Source organism: Somniosus microcephalus, chromosome 5, assembly GCF_052327205.1.
Source record: "Somniosus microcephalus isolate GS21.2 chromosome 5, FLI_Smic_1.0, whole genome shotgun sequence".
Taxonomy (NCBI): domain Eukaryota; kingdom Metazoa; phylum Chordata; class Chondrichthyes; order Squaliformes; family Somniosidae; genus Somniosus; species Somniosus microcephalus.
Window position 1 is genome coordinate 147,365,536 of NC_140991.1, and position 22,217 is coordinate 147,387,752.

At 46.5% G+C, this 22,217-nt stretch overlaps 1 protein-coding gene across 3 annotated transcripts in view; it reads left to right on the forward strand.

The window, feature by feature from the left end:
* The window catches only part of umad1 (UBAP1-MVB12-associated (UMA) domain containing 1), a 248,776-nt gene that overhangs the window by 23,947 nt on the left and 202,612 nt on the right, over nt 1-22,217 (forward strand). The window contains exons 1-2 of one of the 3 annotated variants that reach the window (XM_085988357.1): nt 3,743-3,961; nt 15,391-15,504. In XM_085988357.1, coding sequence (XP_085844483.1) covers nt 15,405-15,504 — 100 coding nt within the window. In that variant the 5' untranslated portion in view covers nt 3,743-3,961; nt 15,391-15,404. Of the gene's footprint in view, nt 1-3,742; nt 3,962-3,994; nt 4,200-15,390; nt 15,505-22,217 lie in introns of those variants that run through there. The other 2 variants (XM_085988358.1, XM_085988359.1) reach the window with 2 other exon arrangements.

Consider the following 22,217-nt stretch of genomic DNA (forward strand, 5'->3'; position numbering starts at 1 on the left):
TGGGGCGTGGTTACCGGACGAGGGCCACAGTAATCTGGAGGATTTAAAACAGGGTTTGGTCCCCTCCTGGATTAGCAACAAGCACCTCGCAGCCCTCCACCCTTTTGAGAATGCATTAAGCCCGTGCCAACTCCGGCTAGCCTCCGAAGCCTACCCAGTCCCCGTGGATTGTGGGCGGTCCAACCACACAATCATGGGAGTAGTAGTTAGGATGCCGGTCATGGGTAGGACAGCCCGACCCGCACTGGTATACAGGGTTGAGAACATTGGAGTCATTCAGGGGGGTGCACACATTCGTTTCACAGCGGCCCTGCCTTATGTCATTAAGTGGGAGCACGCTATGACAGGTACTGACCTCTCAGGGTACCGGAGCCGGGGAGCACACATAATCCTGTGTCCCCAGCACTTGAATGCCTATTCAAAACCGCAGTGTGGGTTCAGAGCTGCTGGCGCGAAACCTATAAATTGCACCATGGAGGCAATGGCACAGGGCCGTGTTCCCCCGCAGGTAGCATATATAGGAGGTGGGACATATTGCGTCACCACCGGCGCGTCCCACTACCAGCATGGACAGCATAGCTGGTGTCCGGTCAGTGAAAGCAGCTTCTGTTTTAAACCCGAGGCAGAAGTTCAAGTGGCCCAGGAGCGAATTGTCCCCATTCCTGAACCCCCTCCACTGTTCACCTCACTGTGAAGGAGAATTTTACGGATTTGCAAAAGTACATAGCCCACTTTGGCTACGAAATTCCCCCTCTCCCTGAAAACCTTACTAAAATACTCAAAGCCGTTATAGTTTAGCAGAAAATTTTTTACACTCTCGAGCAGAAAACAGTAGAGATAGGGACTAAGATATTGGATATTGTGATTCCACCCTGGTGGGACATTTTCAATAATATAGAGGTCCCTTCGTGGATCAGACTGGCTTCCCATATTCTCGTGGTTTGCCAGTTAGGGATAGTGTTGTATTTAGTTTGTATTCAGTGTAAGGGAAAAGGTCAGTGGTCAGAATTCCGAAACCAGAGGATCTGGAAGGAACATCATGTAAAGGTGGAGGGAGATATGGCCGTTTGAGTCCTTTTCTTTGTAGTTTGATTAAAGACTGTTTTTGTGTTTGTTATTTTTAATAAAGGTTTTTCTGTTTTTTTGCGACGCGGTTAATAAAGATGTATGTGTACCAAGTGGTGCAGGGGTGTTGGACCCCTCAATGCTTGGAAGTGTGTAAAGTCTGTAATTTTACTCTCTGTATGCTGATGTACACTACATTTTCGCAGAATGGGAAGTGCATGTGTCGTGGGTATATTAGATAGGTAATTACAGGGGAAGGTTGACTATGGAGGGTCAGAAAAATTTTGCTCACCTTAAAAGTATGATACTTCAAGCAAGTTTTAATATCACGGGGGAGTGTAAGATTTGCACCATTTCTACATCTTCCCGAAGGTTATTAATAAGAAAAGGGACCCTGCATGGACATTTTTAATGAAAAAGAGTACCCAAAATGGCGTCCGCGCCTCGTGGCAGAAAGCCTGTGAGATTTTAAAATGGACTCTGCAACGCAGACAGCTTGTGGATCGAAACCAAAGCTGCAGTTTCTGTGAAGAGAGATTTTGTATTTTGAAACCAGACAGGACTTTGAATTATGTATTAGACCGAATTGGAGACAAATCTAAATTCAGTTAGGCCTATAGTTAAGGCCATCAAGCAGTTTACATATATAATCGACAACAGATTAAGGAAGCCATCGAGGTTGGACAGGCCCATCAAGGTACATTCATGACAAAACAAGTCAATTATCGGGCCGGTAGATGCGATTACCGGCCATCTAAAAACAGTTAGTGTGGATTGCTACCATTATTTAAAATAGCCCGCCAAGATTAAGACAAAGAACTAACCTGATTTGGCGCGCAGATAAGGGTTTTCGAAAAGAGTATAATTGAAGGCCCCGGGTAGCAATCTCTCTCTCTCTCTCTCTGCTCTGCTCGGCTCTTCCGCCCCGCGCCCTCGTGGCTGTCGCTCTTTCCCCGTCCCGCGCTTACCCCCTGGCCTTTGCCCGTGCCTTTTCCCCACTCCATCTAGAACTCACCCAGGCACTGCATCAGGCGGACACGGACAATTCAGGCCAGGCGAGACGGGACGCGACGAGGGGAGGAGGGAAGACCGACTGAAGAAGACCAACTGAGGAGACGAACTGAGGAGAGGCTTCGAACCATCGAGCCAACCTGCGCCTATCTTCACACAAACTCAAACTGTCGGCCGACGACGAAGAATCATCCCTGCAAGGTAAAGTACCCAAACAGAGACTTTAACTTTGGGGTACTCGGACCTGGACAACGCCCTTGCAGCACTCGGAGACCACGTGACGACGGCAGGCTCCAGAGAGCACCAAGAGCGAACCCCGAACCCAACCGCTGTTTTGAGTCCAGCAGACCCCTTTTGATTGATGAAGTTCTGACCCCTCATAGCTTGATCTAGTTAGGTATAGGGGGTGGGATAAGGATAAGGGGATTGTTAAGATAGTTGTTTTCCCTCGATGTGCCGTGTGTTCCCCATTCCCTGTATATATTATTCTTTTGTATTTTGCCTGTAGAAGTGTACACTAGTAATTTTCCATAAGATTGTATCAATTTTTCCTCTTCAATAAAATCTTGGTTTTTGTTTACATCCAACCACCTGTCTACCCGAGTCTTCTCTGTACCGCCGCCTTGTACCTAAGTCCGGTGTCTAGAACCCAGGGGCGTGGGAGCAATTCGAACCGCTCATAAACAGTCAGTGGCATAACTGACTGGGCGTATGCACCAAACAACACCACCACATGTAACCCCCTACAGCGCATTAAGTATTTTTGAAGTGTAGTCACTGTTGTAATGTGGGAAATGTGATAATGACCAGACAATCTGTTTTTGTTATGTTGATTGAGGGATAAATATTGGCGGGACACCAGGGACAACTTCCCTGCTCTTCTTCGAAATAGTGCCATGGGATCTTTTACGTCCACCTGAGAGAGCAGACGGGGCCTTGGTTTAACATCTCATCCAAAAGACTACACCTCAGCACTGCACTGGAGTGTCAGCCTAGCTTTATGTGCTCAAGTCCCTGGTACGGACTTGAATCCACGACCTTCTGACTCAGAGGCGAGTGTTCTACCAACTGTGCCACAGCTGACACAGATAAATGACAAGTGTGTACATTTTAACATATGGGTACAGACATTACCACTTTGTTAGGAACTTTTAAAAACAATGGTCCGTATTTTCCGATGCCTATGGGTGTGTACGGGCTGTGTACATACCCGTAGGGACATCGAAAATGCCGGCTTCAGGCATTACTCTTCCAGATTGAACGCCTGCCTTAGAGATGGGCCTCTGCGGGGGGTGGGGGGTAGTTCCGCTTTCTGCAGAACCTCTATCCGCAGCAAACCCTTAGAAATCTTACACCTGGTAAAAGCAGGCGTAAGGCCTGATTTTACCAGTGTAAGAGTTGAAAAAAGTAAAAAATATATATTTTTTCACTTTTATAATTAAAAAAAAAATATTTTTTAAAAAGGTACATTTATTTTTAGCCCCGTAAAAAACTTTATTTTTTTCAAAAAATTAAATTTTTGTTTAAAATATTTAATTTCATATAATTTTAACTCATTTTAAAAACGTGATGTTTTTTATCGGAAATTAAGTGCCATGATAAATAATTTTGTATATGTCTATAAAGCGTGACGTAGTAGCGTCATCAGTGGGAGCGTGGCGCGATGATGTAATGTGACGCGGGAGGGTCAGGAAGTTGAGGTAAACAAGCTCGAGCGGCGATTGATGGTTGCCCGGTCGAGGAACGTTATTTTGAAGCGCAGCCCACTTAAACGAGTTTCTGGTGCTGTCGGCGGCCGAGGACCTTGGTAGTGACGGTTCCGTCCGTTTGATTTGGGTGGCGGGCCTGGCCTTGATGTGAAGTTAGTCTGGTGACGCAGTTTGCGGTAAGTGCCGGCCCGGCTCGGGCTGTTAACTCACTCAAATGTTTGTAGGAAATCTGCCTGGGATGACTGGAAATACAGTACACAAATAGCAAAGTATACAATCTGTTGAACTATTGGCGCAACCCAAAATTGATTTAAATACAGTAAAGGCGAAAAAGCGACGTTACATCACAAGTTCCAAGCTGTCGACATCAGGGAAGTGTTCTCACTGATACCGCGATCAGCAAGGGCACAGATGGTAAATCCATTTAAACCTATTGAGCTGCGTTTATTTTAGAGTGGCATACATCAAAATTGATTGTAATTCTAAGTCGGAATGAATGACCGCTGCTTTGTGGGTCAGCACAAATCTGTAATATTTTAAAACCAATTCACTATATGTGAAAGACACAAATTACACTGATTTTCATTAATCAAGTTAACCATTTTCATAAAATAAAAACAGAAAATGCTGGAATCACTCAGCAGGCCAGGCAACATCTGTGGAGAGGAAACGTAAGGTTAATATATACCTGTACTAGCTGGGGGTGCCCGGCGTTGCCAGGGCAATTTTGGGCCGCGCGGTCTCCCTGCCCCTGTCTATCCCCTCTCTCTGTCCCTCCCTCTCCTGCTCTCCTCTCCCTCCCTCCCTCCCCCTCTCTCTCTGTCCCTCCCTCCCCTCTCGCTGCCTAGCGCCTGAGGCCCGGTGCCATTGTGATACCGGCCGTGCAGGGCCTAGCGCTTCGGGCCGGGCTCTCGGGCCGAGACGGACCCCAGCTAAGCTCCCCCGCGGTTGACGGCCGGCCACTGCTGCTCCCCCGCCCGCTGTGTGTAAACTCACCTGCCGCTCCCGGAGCCGCAATGTGGGGGTTTGTTTGGCTGGTGCTGTGGCTGTGGGGATGAAAAAAATGGCGGCGAAGTTTCGGGAGACTGGAGGATTAGGTCCCGCCCGTGACGCACCGAGTGGTCAACCATCAGGTCACTGAACTGTAGGATTGGTCAACCAGCACGTCACTCAACGCTAATGAGAGGTAGGATTGGTCAACCGCTAATGAGCGGAGTTTTGAGGATTTTTGAAAGTTTTTTGTATACTGTGCGAACAATTTTTGTCTGACCAAAAAGTAAATACGCCTATGAGACTCCCCTAATAAGCTTTCTTTTGATATAACATGCATGTAGGTACGCTCTATAACTTTTGATTGTATAGACAGACAGACAGACTATATATGGATAGATAGATAGATAATGGAGGGTACCACAACAGCATAGCATGTTGGGAATCCAGTATGTTGCCCCACAATTTTGTGCACATGATTTCCCATATACTGAATTTCAGGTCTCTGCTATGTAGTAGCTAAGTGGAGACATCGATTAAAGGCCAAGTGCATCTACCTTATAAAGTTTGAATGTATTCTATGATTTTTTTGTTTTTCAAAAGTTATGTCAGAATCATTAGGAATAAGATGTTTGAACTTGAAACTGCTGTGATAGCAAGGAACTACAGTGGAGTAGGAATCTTAAAAACGTGGCTGACCCTATAAGATGGAAATAACTAGAACATACAAGAAGAGTATGATGTGTTCAGGAAGGGAGAATGCAGTGACATCTGTGAGGTTAAAGAAGTTGAACCTGTCCATTTGGGAAGCTGCATAATGAACTACTGTAGTGGAACATTTTTAACTGGAAAAGGTCTTGGTTTTTCAAAACTATTTGAAGAAAAGTTACTGAGCAGGAAGTGCTAGAAGTTAAAGGAAAATTTTCCATCTGTTAAGCCAACTGAATGGTACTGATGCATCCTGAGAAATGAGTCACATTGCACATGCTTAGTCTGGACAATCCAAATTCAGCTCACAGCATCATAGCTCTGAGCAAAAATATTCTCAAGCTCAGGCTGTTGGGCGAGATCGAGGACTTCAAATAAAAACTTTAATGAACACATTAAAAGACTTGAAAAAGTTGACGGATGATTTTAACAATGTTACTGTGAAATTTGTAACTTTTTAAAGTTTTATTTAAACCTTTATTTTGAACATAAGAAATTTCAGATACTGAGGAAAAAATGGAAGATTAAAAGAAAACTTCAGAGTATTTTGAGAGAATTGCACAATCAAAGTTACAAGTTTGCAAGGCCATGGGAGATTGTCTAAGAGTTTTTTTTTAAAAACTTGCCTTTTAATGTAGTAAAATGTCCCAAGATGCTTCACAGAAACGTTATCAAATAAAAGTTAACGCCAAGCCATGTAAGGAAATATTAGGACAGGAATCTAAAAGTTTGATCATAGAGGTAGATTTTAAAGAGCATCCTAAAGGAGGAGAGAGGGGCAGAGAGGTTTAGGGAGGGAATTCCAGAGCTTTGGCCTAGGCAGCTGAAGACACAGCTGCCATTAGTGGTGCGATTAAAATTGGGGATGCTCAGGAGGCCAGAATTGGATGAATGCAGATATCCCATAAGGTTGTTGGGCTGGAGGAGGTTACAGAGATAAGGAGGGGGCGAGATCATGGGGAAATTTGAAAACCAGGATGAGAATTTTAAAATCGAGGCATTGGCTCCTGGTTTGGTAATGTACATCAGTGAGCACAAGGGTGAAGAGTGACTGAGACATTGTACAAGTTAGGATATAGGCAGCAGAGTTTTGGATGAGCTCCAGTTTATGAAGGGTAGAGGGTGGGAGTCCAGCCAGGAGAGCGTTCGAATAGGCAAGTTTAGAGGTAACAAAGGCATGGATGTGGGTTTCAGTAGTAGATGAGCTTGGGCCGGGTGGAGGTGGAAGCAGACCATCTTGGTGATCAGAAGCTCCTCTCAGGATCAAATAGCATACCAAGGTTGCGAACGGTCTGGTTCAGCCTCAGACAGTAGCCCGGGAGAGAGATGGAGTCAGTGCCTCGGGGAATGGATTTTGTGACAGGGAGCGAAGATAATGGCTTTGGTCTTCCCAGTATTTAGTTGGTGGAAATTTCTGCTCATCCAGTACTAGAAGTCAGACAAGCAGCATGACAAATCAGAGAGCGTGGCGAGGTCGAGAGGTGGAGGTGAGGTAGTGAGGGTGTTGTTGGGGTACATGTGGAACCTGATGTGTTTTTGGATGATGTTGATGAGGGGCAGTATGCAGATGCAAAATACCGCACTGCACAGGGACTACTAATTTCTTAGGGGTAGTTTATAACTCAGAAACAATCTAGCTTTTAATTTTGAACAAACAGAAGCGCTCGCTCCATAGATCCTTTTACCTTTTACCTTTTTTCTACTTTTCAGGAGCATTTAAAAATGACATAGAAACATAGAAGATAGGAGCAGGAGTAGGCCATTCGGCCCCTTGAGCCTGCTCTACCATTTAATGAGATCATGGCTGATCATCCAAATTCAGTACCCTGTCCCTGCTTTCTCCCCATATCCCTTGATCCCTTTAGCCTCAAGAAATATATCCAACTCCTTCTTGAATATATTTAATGAATTGGCCTCAACTGCCCTGTGTGGCAGAGAATTCCACAGGTTCATGACACTCTGGGTGAAGAAATTCCTCCTAATCTCAGTCCTAAATCGCTGACCCCTTATCCTTAGACTGTGACCCCTGGTTCTGGACTCCCCCGCCATCGGGAACATCCTTCCTGCATCTAGTCTGTCTAGTCCTGTTAGAATTTTATAAGTTTCAAATGAGATCCCCTCTTATTCTTCTAAACTCTAGCGAATATCAGCCCAATTGACCCAATCTCTCTTCATATGTCATTCCTGCCATCCCAGATATCAGTCTGGTGAATCTTCGCTGCACTCTCTCCAGGGCAAGAACATCCTTCCTCAGATAAGGCGACCAAAACTAAGATGTGGTCTCACCAAGGCCCTGTACAACTGCAGTAAGACATCCTTGCTCCTGTGCTCTAATCCTCTCGCTATGAAGGCCAACATACCATTTGCCTTCTTAACCGCCTGCTGCACCTGCATGCTTACCTTCAGTGACTGGTGCACAAGGACACCCAGGTCTCATTGCACTTCCCCTTTTTCCCAATCTATTGCCGTTCAGATAATAAGCTGTCTTCCTGTTATTGCCACCAAAGTGGATAACCTCGCATTTATCCACATTGGGCAGATGCATGGCAAATGCAGTATAATCACCCAACCTGTCCAAATCATACTGGAGTTTCTCTGCAACCTCGTCGCAGCACACATGCCCACCCAGCTTAGTGTCGTCTGCAAACTTGGAGATATTACATCTAGTTCCCTCGTCTAGATCATTTATATATATATATTGTGAATAGCTGGGGTCCTAGCACCGATCCCTGCGGTACCCCACTAGTCACTGCCTGCCACTCGGAAAAATACCCGTTTATTCCAACTCTTTGCTTCCTGTCTGCCAACCAGTTCTCTATCCAAGATAGTACCTTACCCCCAATCCCATATGCTTTAACTTTGCACGCTAATCTCTTATGCGGGACCTTATCGAAAGCCCTCTGAAAGTCCAAATACACCACGTCCACTGGTTCTCCCTTATCTATTCTACCAGTTACATCCTCAAAAAATTCCAGTAGATTAATCAAGCATGGTTTACCTTTTGTAAATCCACGTTGACTTTGTCCGATCCTGTCACTGTTTTCCAAGTGCTCTGCTATTACATCTTTTATAATGGACTCTAGCATTTTCCCCACTACTGATGTCAGGCTTACCGGTTTATAATTCCCCGTTTTCTCTCTGCCACCTTTTTTAAATAGTGGGTTTACATTAGCTACCCTCCAATCCATGGGAACTATTCAGGAGTCTATAGAATTTTGGAAGATGACCAACAATGCATCTACTATTTCTAGGGCCACTTCCTTCAGTACCCTAGGATGTAGATTATCAGGCCCTGGGGATTTATTGGTCTTCAATGCCATCAATTTCCTTAACACCATTTCCCTACAAATACTGATTTCATTCAATTCCTCCTTCTCATTAGACCCTATGTTCCCCGACATCTCTGGGAGGTTATTTGTGTCCTCCTTTGTGAAGACAGAACCAAAGTATGTATTTACTTGGTCAGCCATTTCTTTGTTCCCCATTATAAATTCCCCTGATTCTGACTGCAAGGGACCTACGCTTGACTTCACCAATCTTTTCCTCTTCACATATCTATAGAAGCTTTTACAGTCAGTTTTTATGTTCCCTGAACGCTTGCTCTCATAATCTATTTTCCCCCTCTTAATTAATTCCTTTGTCCTCCTTTGCTGAATCCTAAACTGCTCCCAATCCTCAGGATTGCTGCTTTTTCTGGCCAATTTATATGTGCTCTCCTTGGATCTTATGCTATCCCTAATTTCCCTTGTTATCCACGGTTGAGTCACCTTTTTTGTTTTATTTTTATGCCAAACAGGGATGAACAAATTCTGTAGTTCATCCATGCCAGCTTTAAATGTTTGCCATTGCCTATCCACCGTCAACCCTTTGAGTAACGTTCCCCAATCCATCCTAGCCAACTCGTGCCTCATACCATCATAGTTTCCTTTATTTAAATTCAGGACCCTAGTCTCTGAGTCAACGACTTCACTCCATTTTAATGAAGAATTCGATCATATTATGATCGCTCCTCCCCAAGGGGCCTCGCACAACAAGATTGCTAATTAATCCTTTCTCATTACATAATACCCAGTCTAAGATGGCCTGATCTCTCGTTGGTTCCTCGACATATTGGTCCAGGAAACCATCCCGTATACACTCTAGGAATTCCTCCTTCACAGTATTGTTATTAATTTGGTTAGCCCAATCTATATGTAGATTAAAGTCACCCATGATAACTGCTGTGCCCTTATTGCACGCGTCTCTAATTTCCCATTTAATGCCATCCCCAACCTCAGCATTACTGTTTGGGGGTCTGTATATAACTCCCACTAATGTTTTCTGCCCCTTGGTATTTCTCAGCTCTGCCCATACAGATTCCACATCATCAGAGCTAACATCCTTCCTTACTGTTGTGTTAATCTCCTCTTTAACCAGCAATGTTACCCCACCTCCTTTTTCCTTTTTTCCTGTCCTTCCTGAATATTGAATACCCCTGGATGTTGAATTCCCAGTCTTGGTCACCCTGGAGCCATGTCTCCGTAATTCCAATTATATCATATCCGTTTACATCTATTTGCGCAGCTAATTCATCCACCTTATTACGAATGCTCCTCGCATTAAGACACAAAGCCTTCAGGCTTGATTTTTTAGCACTCTTAGTCCTTTTAGAATTATTATTTACTGTGGCCCTGTTTGATTTACACCCTTCATTTCTCTGCCTTCCACTTTTGCTTTTCTCTTTCCTGTCTTTTGTTTCTATCCTTACTTCCCTTTCCTCTGTCTCCCTGCACAGGTTCCCAACCCCCTGCCATTTTAGTTTAAAACCTCCCCAACAGCACTAGCAAACACTCCCCCTAGGACATCAGTCCCGGTCCCGCCCAGGTGCAAACCGTCCAGTTTGTACTGGTCCCACCTCCCCCAGAACCGGTTCCAATGTCCCAGGAATTTGAATCCCTCCCCCTTGCACCATTCCTCTAGTCACGTATTCATCTGGAATATCCTTCTATTTCTACTCTGATTAGCACGTGGCACTGGTAGCAATCCTGATATTACTACCTTTTTGAGGTCCTATTTTTTAATTTACCTCCTAACTCCCTATATTCAGCTTTTAGGACCTCATCCCATTTTTTACCTATATCGTTGGTACCTATATGCACCACGACAACTGGCTGTTCACCCTCCCCCTCCAGAATGCCCTGCAGCCGCCCCGAGACATCCTTGACCCTTGCACCAGGGAGGCAACATACACAGCCACAACTACCGTAGTATGCATTGAATGCTGATTTTTTTTTTTCTAATTAACCCCTCCTGAAGACATTGGAGGTAATTTTAACCTAATCCATGGACAGGAAACACGCGGGATCGGGTGGACCGCTGGTTTTACACCCCGTTCAATATTGCTCTCCTTTGACTTTAATGTAGATTAAAATCGGGCGGTGTGTAAAACCAGCATTGCACCCGATCCTGTAGGTTTCCTGACAGACGGGTTAGGTTAAAATTGCTGTCTTTGACTCCTTGTTGGGACACAATATCACAAGTGCAAGATTCCCTCAGTTGTCTCTGCAGAGTGGCCGTTATTTACGCAATAACTTTGACCGTGAATGTTGGCAGGTTATTTGACTGCAAAGGTTACCACAGCTGAGCCTGATCCTGCCTTCAATCAATATCCACATACATGTGCTTCCATCAGATTTTCTGAATCAAGTTGAGCAGAAATTTTGTCATGTTTTCCTGCCCCTAAACTAAAATGCTGCTGCCCACACTACAGTCCTGATTGAGATCGGCTAACTCCGGACCGACCAGTGCTGGAACCTGGGGCCTTCCTGGGTTGTATGGTGCAGGTACTGCCTGAATTTGCTGAGCCCTTATGAGAGGTTTTAGGAAGCTGGTTTTAAAAGGCCAGATGAAGAAAAGTATAAAGCAAACTGGCTTGAGTATGTGTGACTGCGTTTGCTGGCTCATTGGCCTACCTGTAGTTCCACTGTTGTTGATCAGTCAGACATGCAGCCTGATTTACTAGTGTAGTGGTCGAGGTAATAAAGTGAACATGTTTTTTCCAAAAGAGGACTGTCCTACTAACTCATGAGTGCCTTTTTTCTGAGTTATGAAACAACACAGAGAGAAAACATCCTCCTTTTACCTCATACAGTATTCTATTTGTCACACTTTTTAAAAAGATTTTTTTTTTAAACCTCTAAATATTCCTTTATTGAGGAACAATGAAGAGAAGCAGAGGGCAGAACCTTTAATGTCACAGTGAAGATGGCTCCACTGCTAGAAGTTTGGCCAATTCTCCCAGAACTCTCTTATCTGTCTGTCTATATATCCAGGCTGACACTCTACCCCCAGTACACCCTGGAATACTGTGATTTGATTAAAGTTGCTTGCCCTGTAAATGTATATGATCAGTGTTGTTACAATAGAAAAAACAACAACTGAATTAAACTGACCTCCTGTAGGTAAGATAATTATTCAATCGGAGATTGTCAGTAGAATGAAAATTGTTTTGGGAAAGGACGTGGAGTGAATAGAAAGTATTGAATTGAGCTCATGTCTTCTAGCAAACAATGTAGAGTTTTTGCTACCACAGACTGTCCCGAGTTAACTTAATCCTCTAAGAAAGCTGAATAACCAGAGGTAAAACTCTGAAATTTTTGCCTGACCAAAGATAGTCCATTAAAAATTTCAGGATCCATTCAATTTAAAATTGTCACCTGCAAGTTGACTCTTAACTGCCCTCTGAAAAGGCCAGTTGTACCAAACTGCTTAAAGAAGTATCACCACACTGACTGCAGCGGTTCAAGAAGGCTGCTAACTACCAACTTCTTAAGGGTAATTGGGGATGGACAATAAATGCTGGCCTTGCCAGTGATGCCCACATCCCGTGAACGACTAAAAAAAAAAAAAAGTTCATTGAGAATCTGTTAAATCAACACCTTCCCCTAACAAGATGTAGACTAGCAATAACTACAGAAATAGAAAATCAAATACCCTACAGAGAAGTATGGTTTCAGTGTACAGGGACTATGGAAATAGCAGGAATTTAAATTTGTCATAATTGAATATTGTAAGTGATTTGGAGGCCGAGAACAACATAGAATAGAGCTGCTGCAGGGACTCGCAACAGGCATAGCTTGCAGCTTACAAAATACTGGGTGAATTAGTTACCCAAGTGATTTTTATTATACTCTTGACACATATGAAATTATCCATAAAGCAGCCAGTAAGTGAATCTATAAAACTTCATAGACATCCTGCAAGTGTTGCATATAATAAGGTATCCTCTATACTGTATTGCAGTATAAACAGCTGATGAGGTGAAAAGGGAGAAAGCACAGTAGGAGATATGTCCTGGACCCAAGAGTCACTGCAGAATGTATAGTATACTGATATCGTAGCCTATATAACAGAAATTTAACATATAACATCATCTCAAAGATGAAGTCTCAGCCATTTTAGCTTTGCGCTAACTGTAGCATAATTGCTATCAGTGCAAAACAAGCTTTTTAGATTTTAACACAACCTTTTGAAATAAAGAACTGAAAGGACAGTTCCAGGCATTAAAATTTCATCAGCTATTGGACAATTATGAAATTAAGCTATTGGACAATTGTGAAATTAAGCTTTGTGCATGTATCTAAGTTGCATATGTGTGCAAGTGCACATGCAGAATGCCTATCTCCTTAACTGGAGAGTGGTGCAGAGCTGCTACCATAATCTTTGTTATCAGCACCATCATAAAGCAAGTACTGGTATCAAGCGAATGCCTGTAGCATAACAGGAGCAAAAGGTAATCTTAAAGCAGTCGACTGCCCTGGTAGACCCGTCGTTTCAGCCTGTTCTTGCCCCACGAAACTTATCTCTTCCTATCTCGACTCTATCTTTTCTCCCCTTGTCCAGTCTCTTCCCACCCACATCCGCGACTCTTCTGACGCCCTCCGCCACTTTAACAGTTTCCAGTTTCCTGGCCCCAACCGCCTCCCTTGCACTATGGACATACAATCCTTCCACACCTGCATTCCCCCACCAGGATGGCCTGAGGGCACTCCGCTTCTTCCTTGAACAGAGGCCCAACCAGTCCCCATCCACCACCACCCTCCTCCGCCTGGCTGAACTTGTTCTCACATGGAACAACTTCTCCTTTGACTCCACTCATTTCCTCCAAATTAAAGGTGTTGCTATGGGTACCCGCATGGGTCCTAGCTATGCCTGCGTTTTCGTGGGATATGTGGAACACTCTTTGTTCCAGTCCTACTCGGGTCCCCTCCCTCACCTCTTTTTCCGGTACATTGATGACTGTATCAGTACCGTTTCCTGCTCTCGCCCAGAACTAGACAATTTCATTCACTTTGCCTCCAATCTCCACCCTTCCCTCACCTTCACGTGGTCCATCTCCGACTCTTCCCTTCCCTTCCTCGACTTCTCCGTCTCCATCTCTGGGGATAGGTTATTGACCAACATTCACTACAAGCCCACTGACTCCCACAGCTACCTGGACTACACCTCTTCCCACCCCGCCTCCTGTAAGGACTCTATTCCATTCTCCCAGTTTCTCCGTCTCCGCCACATCTGCTCCGACGATGCCACCTTCCACACCAGTGCTTCCGACATGTCTTCCTTTTTCCTCAACCGAGGATTCCCATCTACCGTGATTGACACAGCCCTCGACCGGGTCCATTCTATCTCCCGCACCTTTGCCCTCGCTCCTGCCCCTCCCTCCCGGAACCACGATAGGGTTCCCCTTGTCCTCGCCTTTCACCCCACCAGCCTCCACATTCAACAGATCATCCTCTGCCATTTCCGCCACCTCCAACGTGATCCCACCACCAAACGCATCTTCCCCTCACCTTCCCTTTCAGCACTCCGTAAAGACCGCTCCCTCCGAGACACACTAGTCCACTCCTCTGTCACCCCCAGCACACCTTCCCCTTTGCCCGGTACCTTCCCATGCAAGCGCAGGAGATGCAACACCTGCCCATATACCTCCCCACCCCCCCCCTTCCCACTGTCCAGGGTCCCAAACACCCCTTCCAGGTGAAACAGCGATTTACTTGTACTTCTTGCAATCTAGTATACTGTATTCGCTGCTCACGATGTGGTCTCCTCTACATTGGGGAGACCAAACGCAGATTGGGTGACCGCTTTGCGGAACACCTTCGTTCAGTCCGTAAGGGTGACCCCCGAGCTTCTGGTCGCCTGTCATTTCAATTCACCGCCCCGTTCCCACTCGGACCTCACCGTCTGCGGCCTCTTGCATTATTCCACGGAAGCTCAGCGCAAGCTCGAGGAACAGCACCTCATCTTCCGATTAGGCACTTTACAGCCTTCCGGACTCAATGTCGAGTTCAACAACTTCAGATCATAACCTCGGCCACTATTATATTTTAATTTTTTTTATCCACACTTTTGGTTTGTGACTTTCTCTCTCTCCCACATGGCAACTGTCTCTCACTCTGCCAGCACATTTCACGCTTCATCTAGAGCCATTGTCTGTTTCTTTACCTGTCCTATCACTATCTCGTCTCACCTTGAATATCTCTTAATGTCTCTTCTTTTATCCCCTCCCCTATTTCCCAGCCCCCAAACTGCCTTTTAATCTTTTCATTTCCTGCCTTTTTTCCCTCAGTTCTATAGAAGGGTTTCGACCCGAAACGTTGACTCTGTTTCTCTCCCCACGGATGTTGCCCGGCCTGCTGAGTTTTTCCAGCGTTTTCTGTTGTTATTTCGGATTTCCAGCATCTGCAGTATTTTGCTATCGCAATAGTGGTCTATGTTGTTAAACAGATGAGGCCATTGTGATCCTCTCTAAATTTGTGTGATTCTACTTTGTGAGGAAAAAAAGCTGTGTTATTTAGACCTATTACTTGTAATAATTTATGTAGATATGCCTGTCTTTCAGTTCAAAGTTTAAGAATTTGTCTTTCAGCCTTGCAAAGTGAAATGCTGAATTTTTTCGGAATTCGAAAGAACACTGAGTCGTCCAGGAAAGGCACAACACCTGAGGAGGAGGAGGAGGAGATAGATGGATTTGTTATTTTAGGTAAGTAATGATGTTTTACCTTTCTTGCTGTTAAATGTAATCTTAAAGTTATACCCTATCTCTTCGCAAGCAGAATACATTAAATAAAAGATTAACTTCCTTAATCTACCTTTTTGAGAGATTGAATTATTGCCTAATCCACATTTCTGAGACTTTATTGTCAAGTTCTGAGAGATGACACTAAAGCACTAAGCATACTTCTGACTGGAGGTTTTGGCACAACATGCACCACCACAAGGTAGTTATGTCAAAACTTGTGCAAGGTATGAGTGACATTTCTTGTGGCTAGCCTATAGAGTGGTACTAGAAGAGGACTGAAAACAGCTTTCCGGTCCTTTCTCTTGGCTGTGGATGGTGTGTGGCCTATAAAGGAAAAGCAGAAAAAATAAAATACTGTGTTTTATCAATCAATAATAATAAACACATTGGGGGATTAAAATCGCAAGACTAGTTGTTAAACTACAGTAAATCTCCACATTTATACATGTTCATTCAGTACAATAATTAGATACTTTCAAAATGTGTCTTTTGTTCATTTTGTAACCCCGCATTACACTTAATATAGTCACAACCTGTCACTCAGTAGCAGTTCTGAGCTGGTTAGTTAAAGGTATGTAACAGTAGTCCAGACATGTGTCTAATGACAAAAGCGACCCCAAGCTTCCGGTCGCCTGTCACTTTAATTCTCCGCTCCACTCCCACTCTGACCTCTCCGTCCTTGTCCTCTTACACGGTTCCAATGAAGCCCAACGTAAGCGTGAGAAACAGCACCTCATCTTTCGATTAGGCACATTACAACCTCCTGGACTCAACATCGAGTTCAACAATTTCAGACCATAACCTCTGCCCCTATATTTTTTTCATTTTTTTTCTCTCACAAGGCAGCTGTCGATCATTTTGCCATTTACACTTCATCTAGAGTCATCTTTTGTTTCTTAACTTGTCCCATTACCATTGTGGCGGAGCCACTGAATGGCTCTGGGCAACTGTATATAATTCCCTTTAACGATGTTCTAACACCAGCCTAAGCCTGTACCATGGTGTTAGACATTACTTTGTTTTGTATGTACGGGGCGTGGCCCCTTTAAGAGCATGGGAAAACGTGGGTAAACGCGATGATGTCACGTCGCAAACCACGTGACTGCCCAGGCAGTCCTCGTGGAATCTCCATCTTGTTAAGACCTGTTTTCGTGGTTCTCCTGTATCGATCTCAACAAACTGTTTGAACTCGTTTAGTCTTACATTAAAGACCTGTTTGATTGATCTCCTGAGTCGACCTCAGTTATTAGTTAGGAATTCGTCAATTCCTACATTGGTGACCCCGTTTTTTTTGTGAACGTTTTTCGCAAAAAGGACACAACATGGAGGCTAACGCTGTTTCGCTGAAGCTACCGCAGTTCTGGGAGCGGCAAGCGACCTCGTGGTTCATTCAGGTCGAGGCCCAGTTCGCCCTGAGGGACATCGTTGCGGATCAGACCAGATATCTCTATGTGGTCTCCGCACTCGACAGCTCTACCGCCTCGCGGATTGTCAGCCTCCTCGAGAACCCTCCAACGGAGCGCAAGTATGAAACCCTCAAGGCGCAGTTGCTGCAAGTTTTCGAGCTCACTAAATCGGAGCGCGCCCGTCGATTGCTCGCTATGTCCGGGCTCGGGGACTCCAAGCCTTCGGAGTTAAATGAGCCAAATGCTCACACTCTTTGGCTCAGAACCGGAATGCTTCCTATTCCATGAACTATTCCTCAGCCAGCTGCCGGAACAGGTGCAAGCTGCCCTGGCCAGATCCGAAGTTGAGGACTGCGCAGCATTCGCGGCAGAGGCGGACAAAATTTTTGCGGTAACACAGCAGCACTGCGCCGCCACAAGGCGCCCATCCCCCACAGATGCCGCCCCAGCTCGTCAGCCTGCTGGGCTGTGTTTCTACCACGCGCAGTTCGGCGCAAAAGCGAGACGTTGCCACCCTCCCTGCAGCTTTCCCCCCCAAAAAACAACTACGACCACCGAGGAATGGGTCTAACGGGCCCCCCGCGGCCGCGATGGCGATTGGCAACACGGGCAAGTTGCTGTTTATCACCGATACTCTCGCCGGTCGTCGTTTTCTGTGCGAACCGGAGCGCAGTGCAGCATTTTACCTGCACCCGCCCTCGATGCGCAGACCGGGATTCACGGCCTCGCCCTTGAAGCGGCCAATGGCGGAGCAATTCGAACCTTTGGCAGACAGCGAATGCAGGTGTGTTTTGGGGGCCAACGTTTTCACTGGGAGTTTGTTACGGCTAAGGTTTCGCAACCCATTCTCCGCGGATTTCCTGTGCGCCAACAGCCTCCTGGTCAACGTGTGGAACCGGCGGTTGATCAACGCGGCAACTTTTCATTCTATCCCTTGTTACCGCAGTAACACTACGTCGCGCACTGTTGCCTGTGCTTTTCCGACTCCGGATGAGTTCGCTCGCCTGCTCGGCGAATTCCCCGACCTGACAAGACCCACGTTCTCCTCCATGGCCACGAAACATGGTGTGGAACACCACATCACCACCAACGGCCCCCCGGTCTACGCGCGGGCCCGGCGCCTGGAACCTGGCAAGCTGGCGGCCGCAAAAGCGGAGTTCGCGACCATGGAACGGCTAGGGATTATTTGCCGGTCAAATAGTCCCTGGTCTTCACCCCGCCACATCGTCCCGAAGCCTGGCGGCGGATGGCGGCCATGTGGCGACTACGACGCCTAAACGACGCCACTACTCCTGATCGGTATCCGATCCCCCACATCCAGGATTTCTCCGTCCATTTGGCAGGGAACACTGTCTTCTCGAAAGTCGACCTCGTCCGGGGCTACCACCAGGTCCCAGTTCATCCCCAAGACGTCCAGAAGACCGCAGTCATCACCCCATTCGGCCTTTTAGAGTTTTTACGAATGCCGTTTGGGTTAAAGAACGCCGCCCAGGCTTTCCAACGCCTGATGGACTCCGTGCTGCGGGACCTCAAGTTCCTCTTCATCTACCTGGACGATATTCTCATTGCCAGTCCCACTAAAGAAGAACATACTTGTCACCTACGCACCCTTTTTCGACGTCTCGGCCAACACGGCCTGATTATCAACCCGGCCAAGTGTCAGTTTGGCCTGCACCAAATTGATTTCCTGGGGCATCGCATCACTTCAGAGGGAGCGGTTCCTTTACAAGCGAAGGTAGAGGCGGTGACATCCTTTCCACGCCCGCAAAACATTAAGGCCCTGCAGGAATTCCTAGGCATGGTAAACTTTTACCACCGTTTTGTGCCTAAGGCAGCACTACTCATGCAGCCCCTGTATGAGGCCCTCAAGGGCAAGACTGGCAAGAATACGGTAGACTGGACGGATGACGTGGCCCGGGCGTTCGCCGACACCAAAAGCGCCTTGGCCAACGCGACTATGCTGGCGCACCCGCTGCCAGGAGCCACCATCGCCCTCACCACCGACTCATCAGACTACGCAATCGGCGCTGTGCAAGAGCAGTGGGTGAACAGGACGTGGCAGCCATTGGCATTCTTCAGCCATCAACTACGGCGGAATGAGAGAGCATATAGCACATTCGACCAGGAGTTGCTCGCCCTTTTTCTGGCCATCCGCCATTTTCGCTTCCTCCTGGAAGGACGTCCCTTCACCGCTTTTGTGGACCATAAGCCGCTCACCTTCGCCATGGCCAAGACCGCCGCACCGTGGTCATCCCGACAGCAACGTCAACTGACCTACATATCCGAATTCACCACGAATATACAGCACGTGGCCAGTAAGGACAACCTGGTGGCCGACTGCCTCTCCTGCGCGACCGTCAATCTGGTTCATTTAGGCATCGATCAAGCCTCAGACCCAGAAGTCCAAGCCTACAGAACGACCGTCACTGGCCTCCAGTTGGCCGACGTCGGGTTCCATTCGGCAGGTACCACGCTCTTGTGTGACGTCTCCGTACGGGACCCTCGCCCTGTTGTACCGGTCGTCTGGCGCCGCAAAGTGTTCGACGCCATACATGGGTTGTCACACCCAGGAATGAAGGCCTCTCAGAAGCTGATGTCAGCGAAATTCGTATGGCACGGCATGCACAAGGATGTCCGCGACTGGACCAACACCTGCGTGGTCTGCCAAAAGGCCAAAGTACAGCGCCACATCAAAGTTCCGTTGGCCACCTTCACAGTTCCGGAGTGACATTTTGACCATGTTAATGTGGACCTGGTGGGTCCACTCCTACCCTCCCATGGTTTTTCACACATCCTGACTATGGTTGACCACACCACCAGATGGCCGGAGGCGGTTCCCCTATCATCCACTACTTCGGCGGACGTGGCCAGGGCATTCATTTCCACCTGGGTCGCCCGTTTTGGAGTGCCCGCAGATATTTCTTCAGACAGGGGACCGAAGTTTTCCTCCGAACTCTGGAATGCAGTGGCCCAAGGACTCGGTGTCAAATTACTCCGCACCACAGCCTACCACCTGCAGGCGAATGATCTCTCTGAACGTTTCCACCGGTCACTGAAAGCCGCCCTGAGGGCCAGCCTCCAGGACGCTGGATGGGCAGACAAGCTACCGTGGGTCCTGTTGGGCCTTCGCACGGCCCCCAAAGAAGACCTTCACTCTTCATCAGCGAAGCTGGTGTACGGTCAACCGCTGCGAGTCCCAGGGGATTTCCTGCCAGCATCGACGAAGCCTTGGTCCGCGTCTGACCAGCTTATTAGTCACCAGGAGGCGGCCAGATGTTTCGAGCCGGTGCCCACTTCGCACCACGGGCTGCAGAGTTCGCACGTTCCCACGGAGCTTCACAAGGCGGAATACGTCTTTATTCGCCACAATGCGCATAGGGATCCACTCAAGGCCCCATACACTGGTCCCTTCCGCATGTTGGAGGCAGGGGACAAAACCTTCACGGTAGCTGCCAGTAAACCAGACCACATTTCAGTCGATCGTTTAAAGCCAGCACATCTGGACCTCGACTGCCCCGTCGAGACAGCACAACCGCCTAGACGAGGTCGGCTACCCATCGCCGTTACGGCAGACCAAGTACAACCAGCCGCCCAACAGCCTCCACCTCGAGTACAGGAGTCGTTCCGACAGGCTCATCAGACCCCCTCACCGTTTGACTTTGTCCTTTAAAGCGAATTCTGGGGGGTGCATGTGGCGGGGCCACTGAATGACTCTGGGCAACTGTATATAATTCCCTTTAATGATGTTCTAACACCAGCCTAAGCCCGTACCATGGTGTTAGACATTACTTTGTTTTGTATGTACGGGGCGTGGCCCCTTTAAGAGCACGGGAAAACGTGGGTAAACGCGATGACGTCACGTCGCAAACCACGTGACTGCCCAGGCAGTTCTCGTGGAATCTCCATCTTGTTAAGACCTGTTTTCGTGGTTCTCCTGTATCGATCTCAACAAACTGTTTGAACTCGTTTAGTCTTACATTAAAGACCTGTTTGATTGATCTCCTGAGTCGACCTCAGTTATTAGTTAGGAATTCGTCAATTCCTACACCATCTCCTTTTGCCTTGCACCATCATCCTTTTGTCTCTTAATCTCTCCTGCCTTCCATCCTATCACAGACCTTCCCTTTTGTTCTTTCCTCCCTGCCCCTACACTTGCTTGAAAACCTGTTCCATTTCCAACTTTTTCCAGTTCTGACGAAGGGTCATCGACCTGAAACAGTAACTCTGTTTCTCTCTGCACAGATGCTGCCTTAACTGCTGAGTATTTCCAGCATTTTCTGTTTTTATTTCATATGTCTAATGACCCTAGACACCCTCATTACATAGTTTGGCTTCATATAATTTAGAGTTCTGAAGTAGAATTTAACCTGCAACTTTACTAGATGAGAAGATGTTTCAAAGTAGACAATAGTTGTTTTGGGGACTTTACTGAACCAGCACCTATTTGCAGAAAGGCAGTGGGAATCCTGAAACAGTAGAATTGGTAGAGTGCAAAGAAAAGTTTGTGATCTGAATCATTATGCTGGAAAATTGGTGAGCAAGTGGCATTACATAGAAACTAGGGAAAAGGAGAGAAAGATAGGGAAAAGGAACAATGGAGAAAGATATCAGTTGAACAAAATTTTAAACAGTGTGAGTTTTCAATTTCTGTTTTTTCTATTTCTGTTTTTTCTAGAGAAGTTACTATGGATAAATGTTCTAACTTTCATATCAGCTGTATTATATAGATGCAAGCTAGTTTTTTTTTTTCAGGATCTGAATTTTTTTTTTGTACCTTTTTTATATTTGACATCTATACTATGTTGTTATTGTGGTAAACCACTTTTGTCGTTCACTATCGTTACACTATAGTTATCACTGTTATATCGTTACTCTATGGTTATCACTGTTCACACTGTTGTATCACTATACGAGGTCGCCTCTTGTCACGCTGTTATACCTGGGCTGACCACTGCTGACTCCGCCCATGGCTCCACCTACCTGCCCAGGTATAAAGGTGGTCGACTGGCTGGTATTCCTCCTTGTTGGAGCCGATCACCCACGAGGGTGGGCTCTGTTATTTAGCCAATAAAAACCTATAGTTACTTTCTTAACTCGTCGCTTTTCATTGGATGAATTGATAGGTATATCAATTTTATTGGCTAAATTTTAAAATGTCGACACTTGTGCAGTCAAACGACCAGCCAAGCGACCAGCCAGACGCCCAGCTACAACAGCCACAGCAGCCAGCCTGGCTGCGAGCCCTCCGACCACCGTACCTGGATCTAA